This window comes from Daldinia decipiens (assembly GCF_022478715.1).
Source record: "Daldinia decipiens strain CBS 113046 unplaced genomic scaffold F4813scaffold_70, whole genome shotgun sequence".
Classification (NCBI taxonomy): domain Eukaryota; kingdom Fungi; phylum Ascomycota; class Sordariomycetes; order Xylariales; family Hypoxylaceae; genus Daldinia; species Daldinia decipiens.
The window spans coordinates 33,149-45,111 of record NW_026054613.1 but is presented as its reverse complement, the minus strand read 5'-3'; the positions used below and the strand labels follow the sequence as shown (position 1 = coordinate 45,111).

Genomic DNA, 11,963 nt, shown 5'->3' with positions numbered 1-11,963 from the left:
ATTTTTAATTAAAATTTAAATAAATTAAATAATTTTTTATAATTTTAAATTTAATATATTAAAAAAAACTTAAATTAAATTTTAAATTCCTTATATATATTAACGTTATTAAAATTTATCCATTTTTAAAATTAATAATTTTAAATAAATAATATAAACGTTTTATTTTATACATTTTAATCGTTAAAATATTTAAATTTAAAACTTAATAATAATATAATAAAATTTATAATAAAATAATAAATAAATAATAATTTATTTACAATTTATTTTAATGCGTATATATTATATTATATAATATTAATTAAAATTTTATCTTTAAAAGTTATATAATTTAAATATATAAAATTTTTAATTATTATATAATTAATATATATTAAATAAACATTATATAAGGTTTGATTTATTATATTTTTAATAATTTAATTAATTAAAGTAAAATCGAAAAAACGCGTATTATACCGTTATTTTACATGGGACTAGGGATTTTCAGGTCACCTGACATGGCTAACTAATCTGACATGTCATAAATCATTGCTATAAGCATTTTTAAAGACCCCCTCCCCCCGGGCGCTAAGGCACTTGCCCATGTACTAGGTACCTATTGAAGGTACCTTAGGTACCTTTGCTCTTGGATTCAACTTAAAGCTTCAATTGGTTTTACGGAAAGCAACACATCTCTCCAATGTATACGATTGCCCACATTGCCCACGATGAAGCCGATATGCACCTCACAGACTGGTCTCGCACTCAAAACTCTTATATCGCGCCAATGTCTATATTCTAGCCGCCGATGTTTTAACCCGCAACAATGCCGCACATTCCTACGGCCTCAGCGGCCAATCCACCGAGCGGTCGAGAACCTCAATGTCAGTCGTATGCGCACAGAATCCCATAACTACTACGTTCGGCGGCGAACCTTCCTTCTATGCGGCGCAGTCTCGGGTTTAGTTGGTATCTGTTACACCTCATATCTTCTCTACATAAGGCTTCAGAAGCCGACAAAGTTCGACAGCGGGTTACCGGATAAGCTCGACCCTTTTAGCACCGAAGCTGGTTCGAAGCGCAAAACGGTTATCCACGACAGAGATGGAAAAGAGCTTGTGCCTACGGGAAATACTACTGTCCCGACATTTCCACGACTCCTTGACATTGCGCTTGGTGCTATAGAAGGGCAGGAGATGGTCAACGGGGTAGAGTACACATTGGTCGGCCTGGGCGTGAGGACAGTCAGCTTCTTAGGCATTCAAGTGTATATGGTTGGATATTACATCGCCACACAGGATATCGCTGCGCTACAGTCGCGCCTGGTCAAGGAGATCAATCCTATCGCGACGACACTCGTGCCGAATGAAAAGGACGAATTGCGCAAGGCGCTGTTAGATTCGAAGCGGGGAGAAAAGCTGTGGAACGACATACTGCAGGACGTACGACCACGCTCGCTATTCAGGGTTGTGCCGGTAAGAGATACCGACTTTCATCACTTAAGGGATGGATTCGTGCGAGCGATTTCGGCGAGGTCGCAAGGTAATAGCCGTGATTTTGGTGATGAAAGTTTCGTCGTGGCTATGAAGGACTTCCGAGGTTTATTCAACCGAGGCAAGGTGCCAAAGGGGCGGGAAATGTTGCTGGTTCGCGACACTGCTGGGCAGTTGACGATCACTTTCGACGATGGTAAGGCCGGCATGGGAACAATTGGACGCGTTTCCGATGAACGAGTATCCCGATTGCTGTGGCTCAACTATCTAGCCGGCAGCAAAGTTGCATCTGAACCGGCGAGGAAGAATATTGTCGAGGGTATCATGGAGTTTGTGGAGAGACCAGTGGGCACGGTCGCCACACAGGTGGTATGACGCATATGCCGAAGTCACCCATAACTGGCGAACTGTACATTTGGGCGTTGAGCAGCCGTGCATTGGTGTATATTACCCAGCATTCCACTTGCTACTGTACCATCTAGCGATAGGATCAGGATCGTGTCAGTTTGCCCACCCTTACTACCCATCTACATTTCGGTAATGCAAGATGACCCCGGGTGATTCAAGTATGCTACTTGGCCGGGTATACTAAGGTAGGCTAAAGATCCGAATGTGACGACATCTTATTCACCTCCTCGATACGAGCTGCTTGGCCCTGTTTCATCATGACGAAGGGAACTCATCGTCTACCGACGCCGGTGGTTGTATGATAGACATGATAGATTCAGACACGAGCGAAAAACACCAGCTCACACCAGAGCTTAGACCTGATATCGAATACCATGAACCGATATGGCTGTATACTACTCATACATAAATTAAATGGTCACGTTGTACCGAGTGTAAATGCAACCACCTGTTGCTGAAACCAGGAAAAATTCAAAAAAGCTATTCGACTATGTCGTTCGAACGCATCTATTCCTTCTCTATTGTGCAATTTTCCAATGTCAAAAAACCACCTTAGACCACCTAGATATTCTCCGAAAGATTTTCCTCGAACTCTTAGCTGCCGAATCCCTAACGTGGCTGGCCTAGTCGAAGCGCTCGATGCCCATTTTATCCTGCGTTGCTAATCGACAGGATGTTGGATACGGCAAGTACCATTGCTGTAATCCTCGTCCCTATCGTGCTGATCGCCATCATCCTGGCTATGTGGTTTTGTCCCTTTCGGCACGTGAGCCACTCTCGTCCTGGCGCACCAGCTCCCAGCACTGCTACAGCGACTGTCGAAAGCATACCCCCCCCTTCTGAGACGCCTTCGTACGAGCTTGAAGCACATCGATCCTTTCGGCTCTCAAGAATTTCCGAGGAAGGATGCCACATGAATCATTCCGTGGTTCATAGGTGACGAAGTTTCTTATATACCCTTTTCCGACGCACATTTCAGCAGTCCTTTCCGTTCGGAAATTCCGTAAGCCCCTTGGCGTATGAGCGCAGAGGCTCGATTTACTTGTTCCACGCAATATCGGTTCCATTCTTTAAGCTATGGAACTTGTTTCTATGATTTTGGTTCGTGAAAAGTTTAACTAGCAGGAGAGGTACGAATTAACACTCACACTAATGGTTTTCCTAGACTCCCTTAAAGCTGCTCTAGAGTAATCGCAGCCCGCGAAGCACGAGAGAGCCCCAAAGCCGTCGATTCCCCACTGGTATGGAGCTGCACATCAATGTTTTTGAAAGTATTTCCCAACTTTGCATTCGAAAGTAGTACTTAAAATAATTTCTGGGTCGGCTTATACGCTGGACCAATATACGTTAATCCTAAGGAAAGAAACACACAGGGGTTCTTGTACGGTAATTTCATAGATCATTCGTATTTTTACTTGATTTAGGGTTTGATTCAAGGGTGTTGGTGTAAACTACCGAGGATAAACGATCCAGTTGAAGGTGGATGATGGAGCGAATCACAGCTGAAGTCCCTAATGATATACCCATTCGCGAAATAGAGGTATATATCAATATGATATTCCCGTGGCCTGCTTATTATGCGGTTTTACAATTAAGGGATATACTTTAGGGCTTGGAAAAGGGCCATGAAACCCCCTTATTAAACAGATATCCGTCCATAGGCAAATTAGGATAGGTACAGTAAAGCGACAATATTAATTATACCACTAAAACTTAAGCAAGCTCGTCACTCGTAAACAGAAGCTCTGTTTCATATAAACCGACCTATATTTAATCATAGAGCAGTACTCTAGCTAATAACAATGGCTATCTATAAGATGTCTGATTTACAAGTAAGTTTATCATCATTGCTTATTTATGTCCCGATCCACCCCGTCAGAAGGACATGTTTAGACGCATATTCTCGAATACCAAACATGACGAATCCTTTCTCTGTTCCTAGTCGTAAGACACCCGAGGACTTGTGGCGTCATCTTATAGCCCTTCATAACTTAGATCGGGAATTATTTAGTCACAAAGCGCCAACCTCGGTAAGCAGACTCTTCAGTTCGCCAGATTTAGCCTGCAAGTCTGAGTTGCCACCGATGTGTTTCTTTCCGATCCAGATGTTAGGGACAGTGCGCTGGCCCGAAATCTCCTGGATCGCATCTTGGATAGCAGGGCCATCGGGCACCTCGTCCAACTCTACCAACTTGTACTTGGCACCTAGGCTGTCGAGAAGGCGCTTCGAGGCGCTGCAGTAGGGGCAATACGATTTAGAGAACACCGCTACAGAGGGCATTTCTTGTCAGCTGGAGTAAATCGCGCAAGGGTCCGATATAGCAGTGACTGATTTATGTCAACGGAGCTAATCAGTAGGTAGTAAATACTTACCGACGGCATTCTCATCGATGATACTCTGAGCTTTGGTCTTAGCTTCGGCCATGGCTTGCGGCGATATAGATGCAGAGAAAAGTCGGCGGATAAGAAACATGAAAGTCGCTAGGTTATGTAGTTAAATCAATGTTGTTATCTATGGACTGGTGGGGTATCAGTATTTTATAGTGTTTTTTACTAAGGCGTAATGGATATGGCGAATTGTATTTGTCATGACCCGATTTCGTTACAGGGTCGCGGATGTCGTCGGTGGAATGTGTGCCGCGGACCCGGGATGAAAGATACGTACTCTAGATATGACCTTACGGCGGCAGGAGGTCCAAGGCGCAATTGCAAAACGTGAGATCAATTATTTGAGATCCATGTACGTAACACAGAGCCAATAGACAACAGATTCCGGAATTTAACAATCAGGATAGACAACGTACCTGTTCATATAGGTCTTGCCGAAAGGTACATATCTGATTTTGACAGCTACATAACCTAGAAAATGACGCAATTACTGAACATGTGTATCTGGGTACATGTATGTATGAAGAAAAAAGCGGTTGAGCGCTGGTACCGAATTTGGCTGTATCTGGGTACCTAGGTCTAGGTACTATGTACATGTACAGCATCCAAGACGTGGAAGTGGGGTAGGTACCTACTAATCCTTCAACTGCCCAGCTACTTAGGTAGGTACATAGGTCATGTTAGCTTACATAAAAAACGGCCTTGTTAACCCCGCCCAACCTAAAAATGGGGTTAACAAATGGTCTCTTGAGATAAAATCCACAGCCAGCCTTGTCTTTGTTTCAACCACTGAAGCTCCGACACCTGGCTCCTCACCAATTGGTGACTGATATTAAAAAAAAATAAAAAAAATAAAAAGCCAGGGCCTAGATAAGCTACCTACCAATAACCAAATCTTCTCCTTACATATCCTATTTGCTCTGGATATATTATCGATAGGCCATCCCTTGAGCAATTGGCAAAGAATCCTCGACCTTTATCGCTCATGCTCGTGTCTGCCGGTTTTGCTTCCAAACAAATTGCACACGACCCATTGATGCGATCTCTTAGTTGTGGAACTGCCTATTTTTCGGTCCAATAAGAGAGAGAACCTCCCAGACGATTCTTTTACGGAAGATCCATAACCAAGCTACTCTTCGAATCGCATGACCTTCCCTAGCGGCCTATCGTGGGTTCCTCTTTGACCGAACTTCTCTGTCTAACAGCGACAACGCATCATCGATCCGTTAGATAGTCGGCATCAGCAAATAAAGGGACTAGTGAAAGTATACAAAGTTCATATACACAGATACTATACATCTCTAAAGTCCAGAGCCTAAGGCCTACCTTCTACCAGCTTGTAGAGTCGCAACGGCAATCCGGTTTGCTTTATGTACCTAGTTGGGAGGCGATAACCTATAAGGCAGTCGAAACTTATGCATAAGTCCTAGAACTATACGTATGCACCGCTCCGTCCCGATATTACCTGCATCCAGTCAAACGGATTGTCAAAAGATTGTCTGCCGCAAGTCTCGGCACCACTGATTAGATCTGCAACTCTGCAGCTGCTTTTCCGCAAGTTAAAATAAAGAAACATCGCTAGGTGTCCTCCGGGACAACCTAGCTCTTCAAGGTGGCTTCGAATCAGGCAATCTTGGCATCGGCTAGTGCCATCAAGAACCTTACTACATTATTACCACCTGCATTACAGAATTGCGTCCAGGCAACAGTTGACCATCTCTCCGAAGCTGTCGTCGGATCCAGAGAGTACCTTGCTTCGCAGGGAGTTTCGTATTCAACATTAGCCTACAGTTCCGCTGTGCTTGCCTTACCTTTCATGATGATGTCCCGGTTTTGGGGTCGTAGCCGCGACAACATATCGCCATACGCTTCACAGACCGACACTCAGGGCGTACCTCATGTCACCGAAGATGACTTTAGCTATATAACGTCCGAAGATCTTGAAACCACCCTACCATCTTCTTCCCGGGCCTATGACCCTCAAAGTCGACGAGCTCCACCTCCTGCTAACCTCGACGATGACGTTCTCCTAATCAAAAACAAGGGTGTTACATATCCTGTACATTTCCCTGCATATTCTATCGGCGATGGTAAACTACTTGTGAGAGATGTGCGGGTTCGCGTGGGATTAGTCATGGATCTCAGCGACCGTCGGACTCGTCGTATGAAGATGCTCTACAAAGGCCGTCAACTCACAGAGCAGGATGTCCCCATTCGCGACTACGGTGTGAAGAACAATAGCGAGTTGCTAGTTGTAGTACCTGAGGGAAAACTAAGCGATGAGGATGACGAGAGCAGCAGCGAGGAAGTTATCGTTACAGAGGATCAACAGAAGTCGAAGAAGGCCAAGAAGAACAAGGGTCGGAAGAAGAAGAAAGATCGCATCGACCCCCGCGAAAGTACTGCAAATCTCGAAGTACCCGGACAGCGAGAACGAGAGACTAGGAAGCCGTCTCCAGATCCGCCTATTCACCCATCCAGGGTACCGTCTCCCGCAGTGCCTTCAGGACCTAAAGGCAAGATAGACGCGATTAGATCCCATTTCGACGCACAACTCTTGCCAGTTTGTCAGCAGTTCTTAGATAACCCGCCTAAAGAGAAAAAGAGATTGGAAGATGAACATCGGAAGCTAAGCGAAACGATCATGCAGCATGTGTTACTGAAATTAGACGAGGTAGATACGGGAGGTGACCCGGATGTCAGAGCGATGAGGAGGGAGCTCGTGAAGTATGTCCAGGATGTCTTGACAGACATCGATGAACGTCTACCTCTTTCCAGTAGACCTAAGGATAGGTGATCTATGAGCATGCATCTCTTCCTACTTGCGGGTTCTAGAACTATCATATTTTCTGAGATTCACCTCTACCTTAGATTGCTGTCCAAGCTACTCCATCACGATAGTATTTCACTAGTTCTACCTAGCACATATCTGATTGGCAAACGACGGGTTCATAGGCCAGATAGATATCGATGCATTATCACAAGACGGGTTGACAATATTACATATATTGTACCCAAGGAATGGTTGCATAGAAGGAGAGAGAAAAATAAATCAAGCCCGAATGAATAGGAAATGGCGAGATGCCTAGGTACCTATATACATTTACATGGCCAATGATGAATGATGTACGTTACAGGGTTGAGGCGAACATTGAAGCCATCGTGAGAAGCACATCCTGCCTAAACTCTATTATGGTAAGTACATGTATAAGGTAAGCAGAATAGGTACATGCACCCAAAAAGTGGGCAATTGGAATAAGTATTAGGTTATACGAGCCCTAGGTGCATTAGGCGATAAACCCTCTCGCTTCCCGCCAGAGCCCCACCATTCCAAACTTGGATTAGCGGTCTTCTCCCACGGTGCACACTCTGCGATTGTGTGCCCGATAATTTTCATCATCCTGTGATGAACCTTTTCACATTTGCGACCCTCAACAACAACCGCGACTACTAACCAACAACAGCGAGGAATAATCCAATAGGTCTCAGACGCATTTTCCCATTGCGCTCTTGAGCTATTCAATTCCTCCTTCGTTATCTTCTTTCCACATTCCTTCTCATCACCCCGCGAACCACCGCGGTGACGATCCGGAAAGATGTCGTCCTTCGAGCCTGTTGTGAGTAGCCGACATTATTCTTTCAGCACTATTCTTTCCCGGCGAGCAAGGGGGCATATCGAGTTGAATCAGTCGGTGGCCGGCCTTCGTTGCCAATTAAAATACTACACAAATAATCATTCAATTATACGTCGAGACTAATATGAGATTCCTTTATAGGTCGTCATTGATGGCAAGGGTCACCTTCTCGGTCGACTTGCCAGTATCGTCGCGAAGCAGCTCCTCAATGGTCAGAAGATCGTCGTGGTCCGCTCCGAGGCCCTGAACATCTCGGGTGAATTCTTCCGCTCAAAGCGTACGTAACCTCCACTCTCCAATCGTTCCGATCTTTTAGGAATTTGTCAGGACCGCGATGAAATTGGACAAGAGCTTGGAAATCTTTTGATCGGTAGACGAAAAGTAGAATACAGCGGCTAACATAACAACCAGTCAAGTACCACGCCTACCTTCGCAAGATGACCCGATACAACCCTACCCGAGGTGGTATGTTCGAATTTTCCCCGCGGCGATTCTAGATAGATCGCGACTCGAATTCCGAAGAATACGAGATATCTAACATTTCCTAGGTCCCTTCCACTTCCGTGCCCCTTCAAGGATCTTCTACAAGGCCGTCCGCGGCATGATTCCCCACAAGACCGCCCGAGGCGCCGCCGCATTGGAGCGACTCAAGGTCTTCGAGGGTGTTCCTCCCCCGTATGACAAGCAGAAGAAGATGGTTGTTCCCCAGGCTCTTCGTGTTCTGCGATTGCAACCCGGCCGAAAGTTCTGCACTGTTGGTCGCCTGAGCCATGAGGTCGGCTGGAAGTACCAGGGTGTTGTTGAGAGGTACGTTAAACATGGATTTGCCCCGCCATGCCATGTTCCTTATGTGATTACACGGGAGCATAGGCTACTATTCCTTAGCACAAATTGTACTGACTTACCGATGACAGACTCGAGGAGCGCAGAAAGGCAAAGGGTGCCGCGTACTACGAGCGCAAGAAGCTGGCGCTGCGACAACAGTCCGAGGCCAAGAAGAACGCCAAGGTCGACAGCAAGACGGCTGATGCCCTCAAGTCTTACGGCTACTAATTGTTTCTTCATCCTTCTGCATTTTTTCCGGGTAACCAAAACAAATACCAGGACAACTCCGTCTCATATTGCAACTAGATCCGGCGTGTGGGTTAGGGAAACTTGATCATATTTTCTCTTGTCATACTGCGCAATTCGAGGGAAGGCAGGGGCGATCATAGGGTTGGGGATATGTTCACCGGCTCTAGTCCTATGTTCTACGAATTCGTCGTCTAGACACCGAATGAGAAAAACGAACTCAAGAAAGAGAATCATTGTGATACTGGACTGTGATGCGTTTCACGTGATTTCGCTAGGTTAGCCGCGTCATTAATTACACTAATGGTTTTAGGTAAATGAATCTCAGGGAAGTGGATTCGTTCTCTGTTCGATTTAAACGCCTCCATGTGAGTTTTCGGACCAAATACCTCGAGTTGATTTTATCGTATTGCCCATGCAACTAGCTTTAGAATGGTTATCTCATGAGGTTTTTGGTAACTTACAAAATTTTCGTTCTCCTGCTGTTCTTCATTGCATAGGTAGGTAGGAATTTAGCGTAGCCCTTGTCCTCAGCCTTTTTTTTTAGTACTGTTGATATATGCCAATTTCTCCCTCTTCTAGATCCCCTAGCAATATATGACTGTTGCAACTCTAAAGAAAAGAATTATTTGTCTAGAGTTTGCGGTTAGTGTTGACTGATGACATGGAAGGGCCAAGATTAGTTCTCTCCTGGTGAAGCTCCCTTCGGTTATATGAAGTGTTAGTTCCTAGGAGAACAATTTCTGTGCCATAAGCTACGATAATACATACAATATTTAAGCGCCTTTTAACTACCTGCCCATGTACTTCCTCGGTGTTAATTAACTGTGGTAAGAGCTAGGTAACTTGTAACCAACTCAGTCCTCTCTCTCCTTTTAAAAGTCACGAAGAAATGATTATAGGCCCTAGAGTGTCTGAGAACAACTTCTCGATCATCTTGAATCTTCCGTTCTGAATTGTGAGTTTACCAGGATGGGCTATCTTAGTTGAATCACTCGGATTCCTGTTTCATTCAACTTGTAGTGTATCTAGCAGTCCAGGCCGAGATAAGAGCTTGCTTTAAGCATCAACTGCATTCTATATGGGTAGTGATACATATAGAGGGGTTCTTTTGAGATCCTTGTAATAGTAGGTATTAAGGCACTGGTTGGATTAATGGTGTAGCCAGACTCTCAGCATCTTCACCAACGCAATATCAGATTATTATGGACATAAACTGAAGTTGGACGTTTATTATAGAATGTGATGTCTATATTATCAGCACAATAAAACTATCTTGCTTTAAATTATCTGGAGCTATGCATATAAAATGATGATAATATAAGAAGCATCATTTCTGAATAGTTCACATAAGCCATTAATGGCATTACCATTAATAAACATAATTTAAGTGATCAGAGGGAACGAGTACAAATCTATAAGTACCTATTTACTCAAACCTTATTATGTCTCCAAAGGACTCATTAAAAACCAATTTCTCTTATACTTGAAAGATTATCTTGTTTAAGGTACCAATTGTTTATTATAAATTACTCCGGCATATGTGGATGTTACATATACTTATATAGCTACGTGTTTGTGTTTATCATAACAAATGTAAAAGGTTTAAAAAAACGGTTTTACCTGTGGAATAGTTTTGTAAAACGCAACATTTTTATGTTTTAAATGGTTTAATTAGTTAAATTTAAAAAAACCCGTTTTACTTTATATAATTATTATTAAAATTTTAACGGTTAAATTTTTTTAAAAAGAAATTTAAAATTATAAAATTTAAAATTAATTAAATTTTTATATTAACTTAATGTAAAAAGATTAAATAAAAGTAATAATTAAATAAAAATTAAATGTACATTAATAAACATACGTAAAAAGAAAAAAATACACGGTATTAAAATAAAACTATCACGATTTATATATATATAAATTAATTTAAAAAGTAAACTTTTTTAAATTTAACTTTACGCACGTGATAACACGTGATTAAATTACATAATTAATTATTTTTATATTTTAACATTTAATAAAATTAATTATTTTATTTTATTTATTTAAACGTTTAAATTTTAAACTTTAATTATAAAATTTATAATTATATAAATTTTAACTTTATTTTTTATTTAAAAATAACGTAAAAATTACGTAAATAATAAAATCGATTTATTATATAAAATCATTTTATTAAAATAAAATATATTAATTTAATCATAATATATAATTTTATAAAATAATATTATATTTTACGAAATAATTATATCAACCTACTTACCTCTGTTATAATACATATCTACAATTTAAAAAGGCATTTACCTTAAGTTAAGTAGGTACCTTATGTACTGTCAGATTAGTCAGCCATGTCAGGTGACCTGAAAAACCCTAGTCTCATGTAAAATAGCGGTGTAACGCGCGTTCCCACGATTTTACCTCGATCAATCAGATCATCAGGAAGATCATCAATTAGACCTCATATATCGCCCATTCAGTACGTATTAGTTGTGTGACATGTACCTAGGTAGTCACGATGGCTTAAAGGGTACATTCCTAAAGTGGCTCTTTCTAAATATTGCTCCTTCTAGAACTCTGTCAGTAACAAGTTGTCAATGAGACGGATGTAACTGCTGCAAATTCCCAAAGCATCTTTCTCTAAAATCTTACGCCCAGATATCTCAGTTGAACCCAACCCCCAACCTTCCACGTCAACACTTGACGGGGCAACTACCTCCTACTTAGGATAACATTGCAATGCTTCACCGATCGGACTTTTCTGCCAGCTGTAAATTTCCTAGCAATACCTTCCAAATCAGTCTCAACCTACATACCTCTTCAGATTCCTAAGTATCATTTTAACTGCACCTCTTCAACTGCACCTCTTCAACTGCAATCTTTACAATCCTGCACAATAATAAATCTTTTGCGACAAATAAAACTACCTAAACAGACAGGTAATCACAGTCACCACCATAAGAGAGTAGGTTGCATTCTTAAA

General features: G+C 42.1%; 4 protein-coding genes across 4 annotated transcripts; 3 read left to right on the top strand and 1 right to left on the bottom strand.

Annotated features, from left to right (window-relative positions):
* Window positions 1-603: 603 nt before the first annotated feature.
* On the top strand, window positions 604-2,206 carry F4813DRAFT_320050 (chalcone isomerase). Its single transcript, XM_049240978.1, has one exon. It carries the CDS (start codon window positions 714-716, stop codon window positions 1,851-1,853), a length of 1,140 nt encoding a protein of 379 aa, XP_049094413.1. The 5' UTR covers window positions 604-713; the 3' UTR covers window positions 1,854-2,206.
* A 1,428-nt stretch (window positions 2,207-3,634) lies between these two features.
* On the bottom strand, window positions 3,635-4,809 carry F4813DRAFT_377943 (putative glutaredoxin). Its single transcript, XM_049245297.1, has 2 exons — window positions 4,260-4,809; window positions 3,635-4,154 (listed from the first exon to the last, which is right to left on the bottom strand). The coding sequence occupies exons 1-2, from the start codon at window positions 4,357-4,359 to the stop codon at window positions 3,898-3,900; spliced, it is 357 nt and encodes a 118-aa protein (XP_049094412.1). The 5' UTR covers window positions 4,360-4,809; the 3' UTR covers window positions 3,635-3,897.
* A 788-nt stretch (window positions 4,810-5,597) lies between these two features.
* F4813DRAFT_320009 (BAG domain-containing protein) lies at window positions 5,598-7,560 on the top strand. Its single transcript, XM_049240977.1, has one exon. The coding sequence runs from the start codon at window positions 6,091-6,093 to the stop codon at window positions 7,069-7,071; it is 981 nt and encodes a 326-aa protein (XP_049094411.1). The 5' UTR covers window positions 5,598-6,090; the 3' UTR covers window positions 7,072-7,560.
* F4813DRAFT_319975 (60S ribosomal protein L16) lies at window positions 7,472-8,994 on the top strand. The gene is made up of 5 exons (XM_049240976.1): window positions 7,472-7,891; window positions 8,051-8,186; window positions 8,321-8,374; window positions 8,458-8,716; window positions 8,824-8,994. Exons 1-5 carry the CDS (start codon window positions 7,871-7,873, stop codon window positions 8,960-8,962), a joined length of 609 nt encoding a protein of 202 aa, XP_049094410.1. The 5' UTR covers window positions 7,472-7,870; the 3' UTR covers window positions 8,963-8,994.
* The last annotated feature ends 2,969 nt before the right edge of the window (window positions 8,995-11,963 follow it).

What these genes read in the sequence shown, in the direction of transcription:
- F4813DRAFT_320050 (XM_049240978.1), top strand. Translation starts at nt 714, where the DNA reads ATGAAGCCGATATGCACCTCACAGACTGGTCTCGCACTCAAAACTCTT.
- F4813DRAFT_377943 (XM_049245297.1), bottom strand. Translation starts at nt 4,359, where the DNA reads ATGTTTCTTATCCGCCGACTTTTCTCTGCATCTATATCGCCGCAAGCC. An exon ending in CATCGATGAGAATGCCGTCG is followed by an intron (nt 4,155 to 4,259) that starts GTAAGTATTTAC and finishes TGCCCTCTGTAG; the next exon opens with CGGTGTTCTCTAAATCGTAT.
- F4813DRAFT_320009 (XM_049240977.1), top strand. Translation starts at nt 6,091, where the DNA reads ATGATGATGTCCCGGTTTTGGGGTCGTAGCCGCGACAACATATCGCCA.
- F4813DRAFT_319975 (XM_049240976.1), top strand. Translation starts at nt 7,871, where the DNA reads ATGTCGTCCTTCGAGCCTGTT. An exon ending in TGAATTCTTCCGCTCAAAGC is followed by an intron (nt 8,187 to 8,320) that starts GTACGTAACCTC and finishes CATAACAACCAG; the next exon opens with TCAAGTACCACGCCTACCTT. An exon ending in TACCAGGGTGTTGTTGAGAG is followed by an intron (nt 8,717 to 8,823) that starts GTACGTTAAACA and finishes TACCGATGACAG; the next exon opens with ACTCGAGGAGCGCAGAAAGG.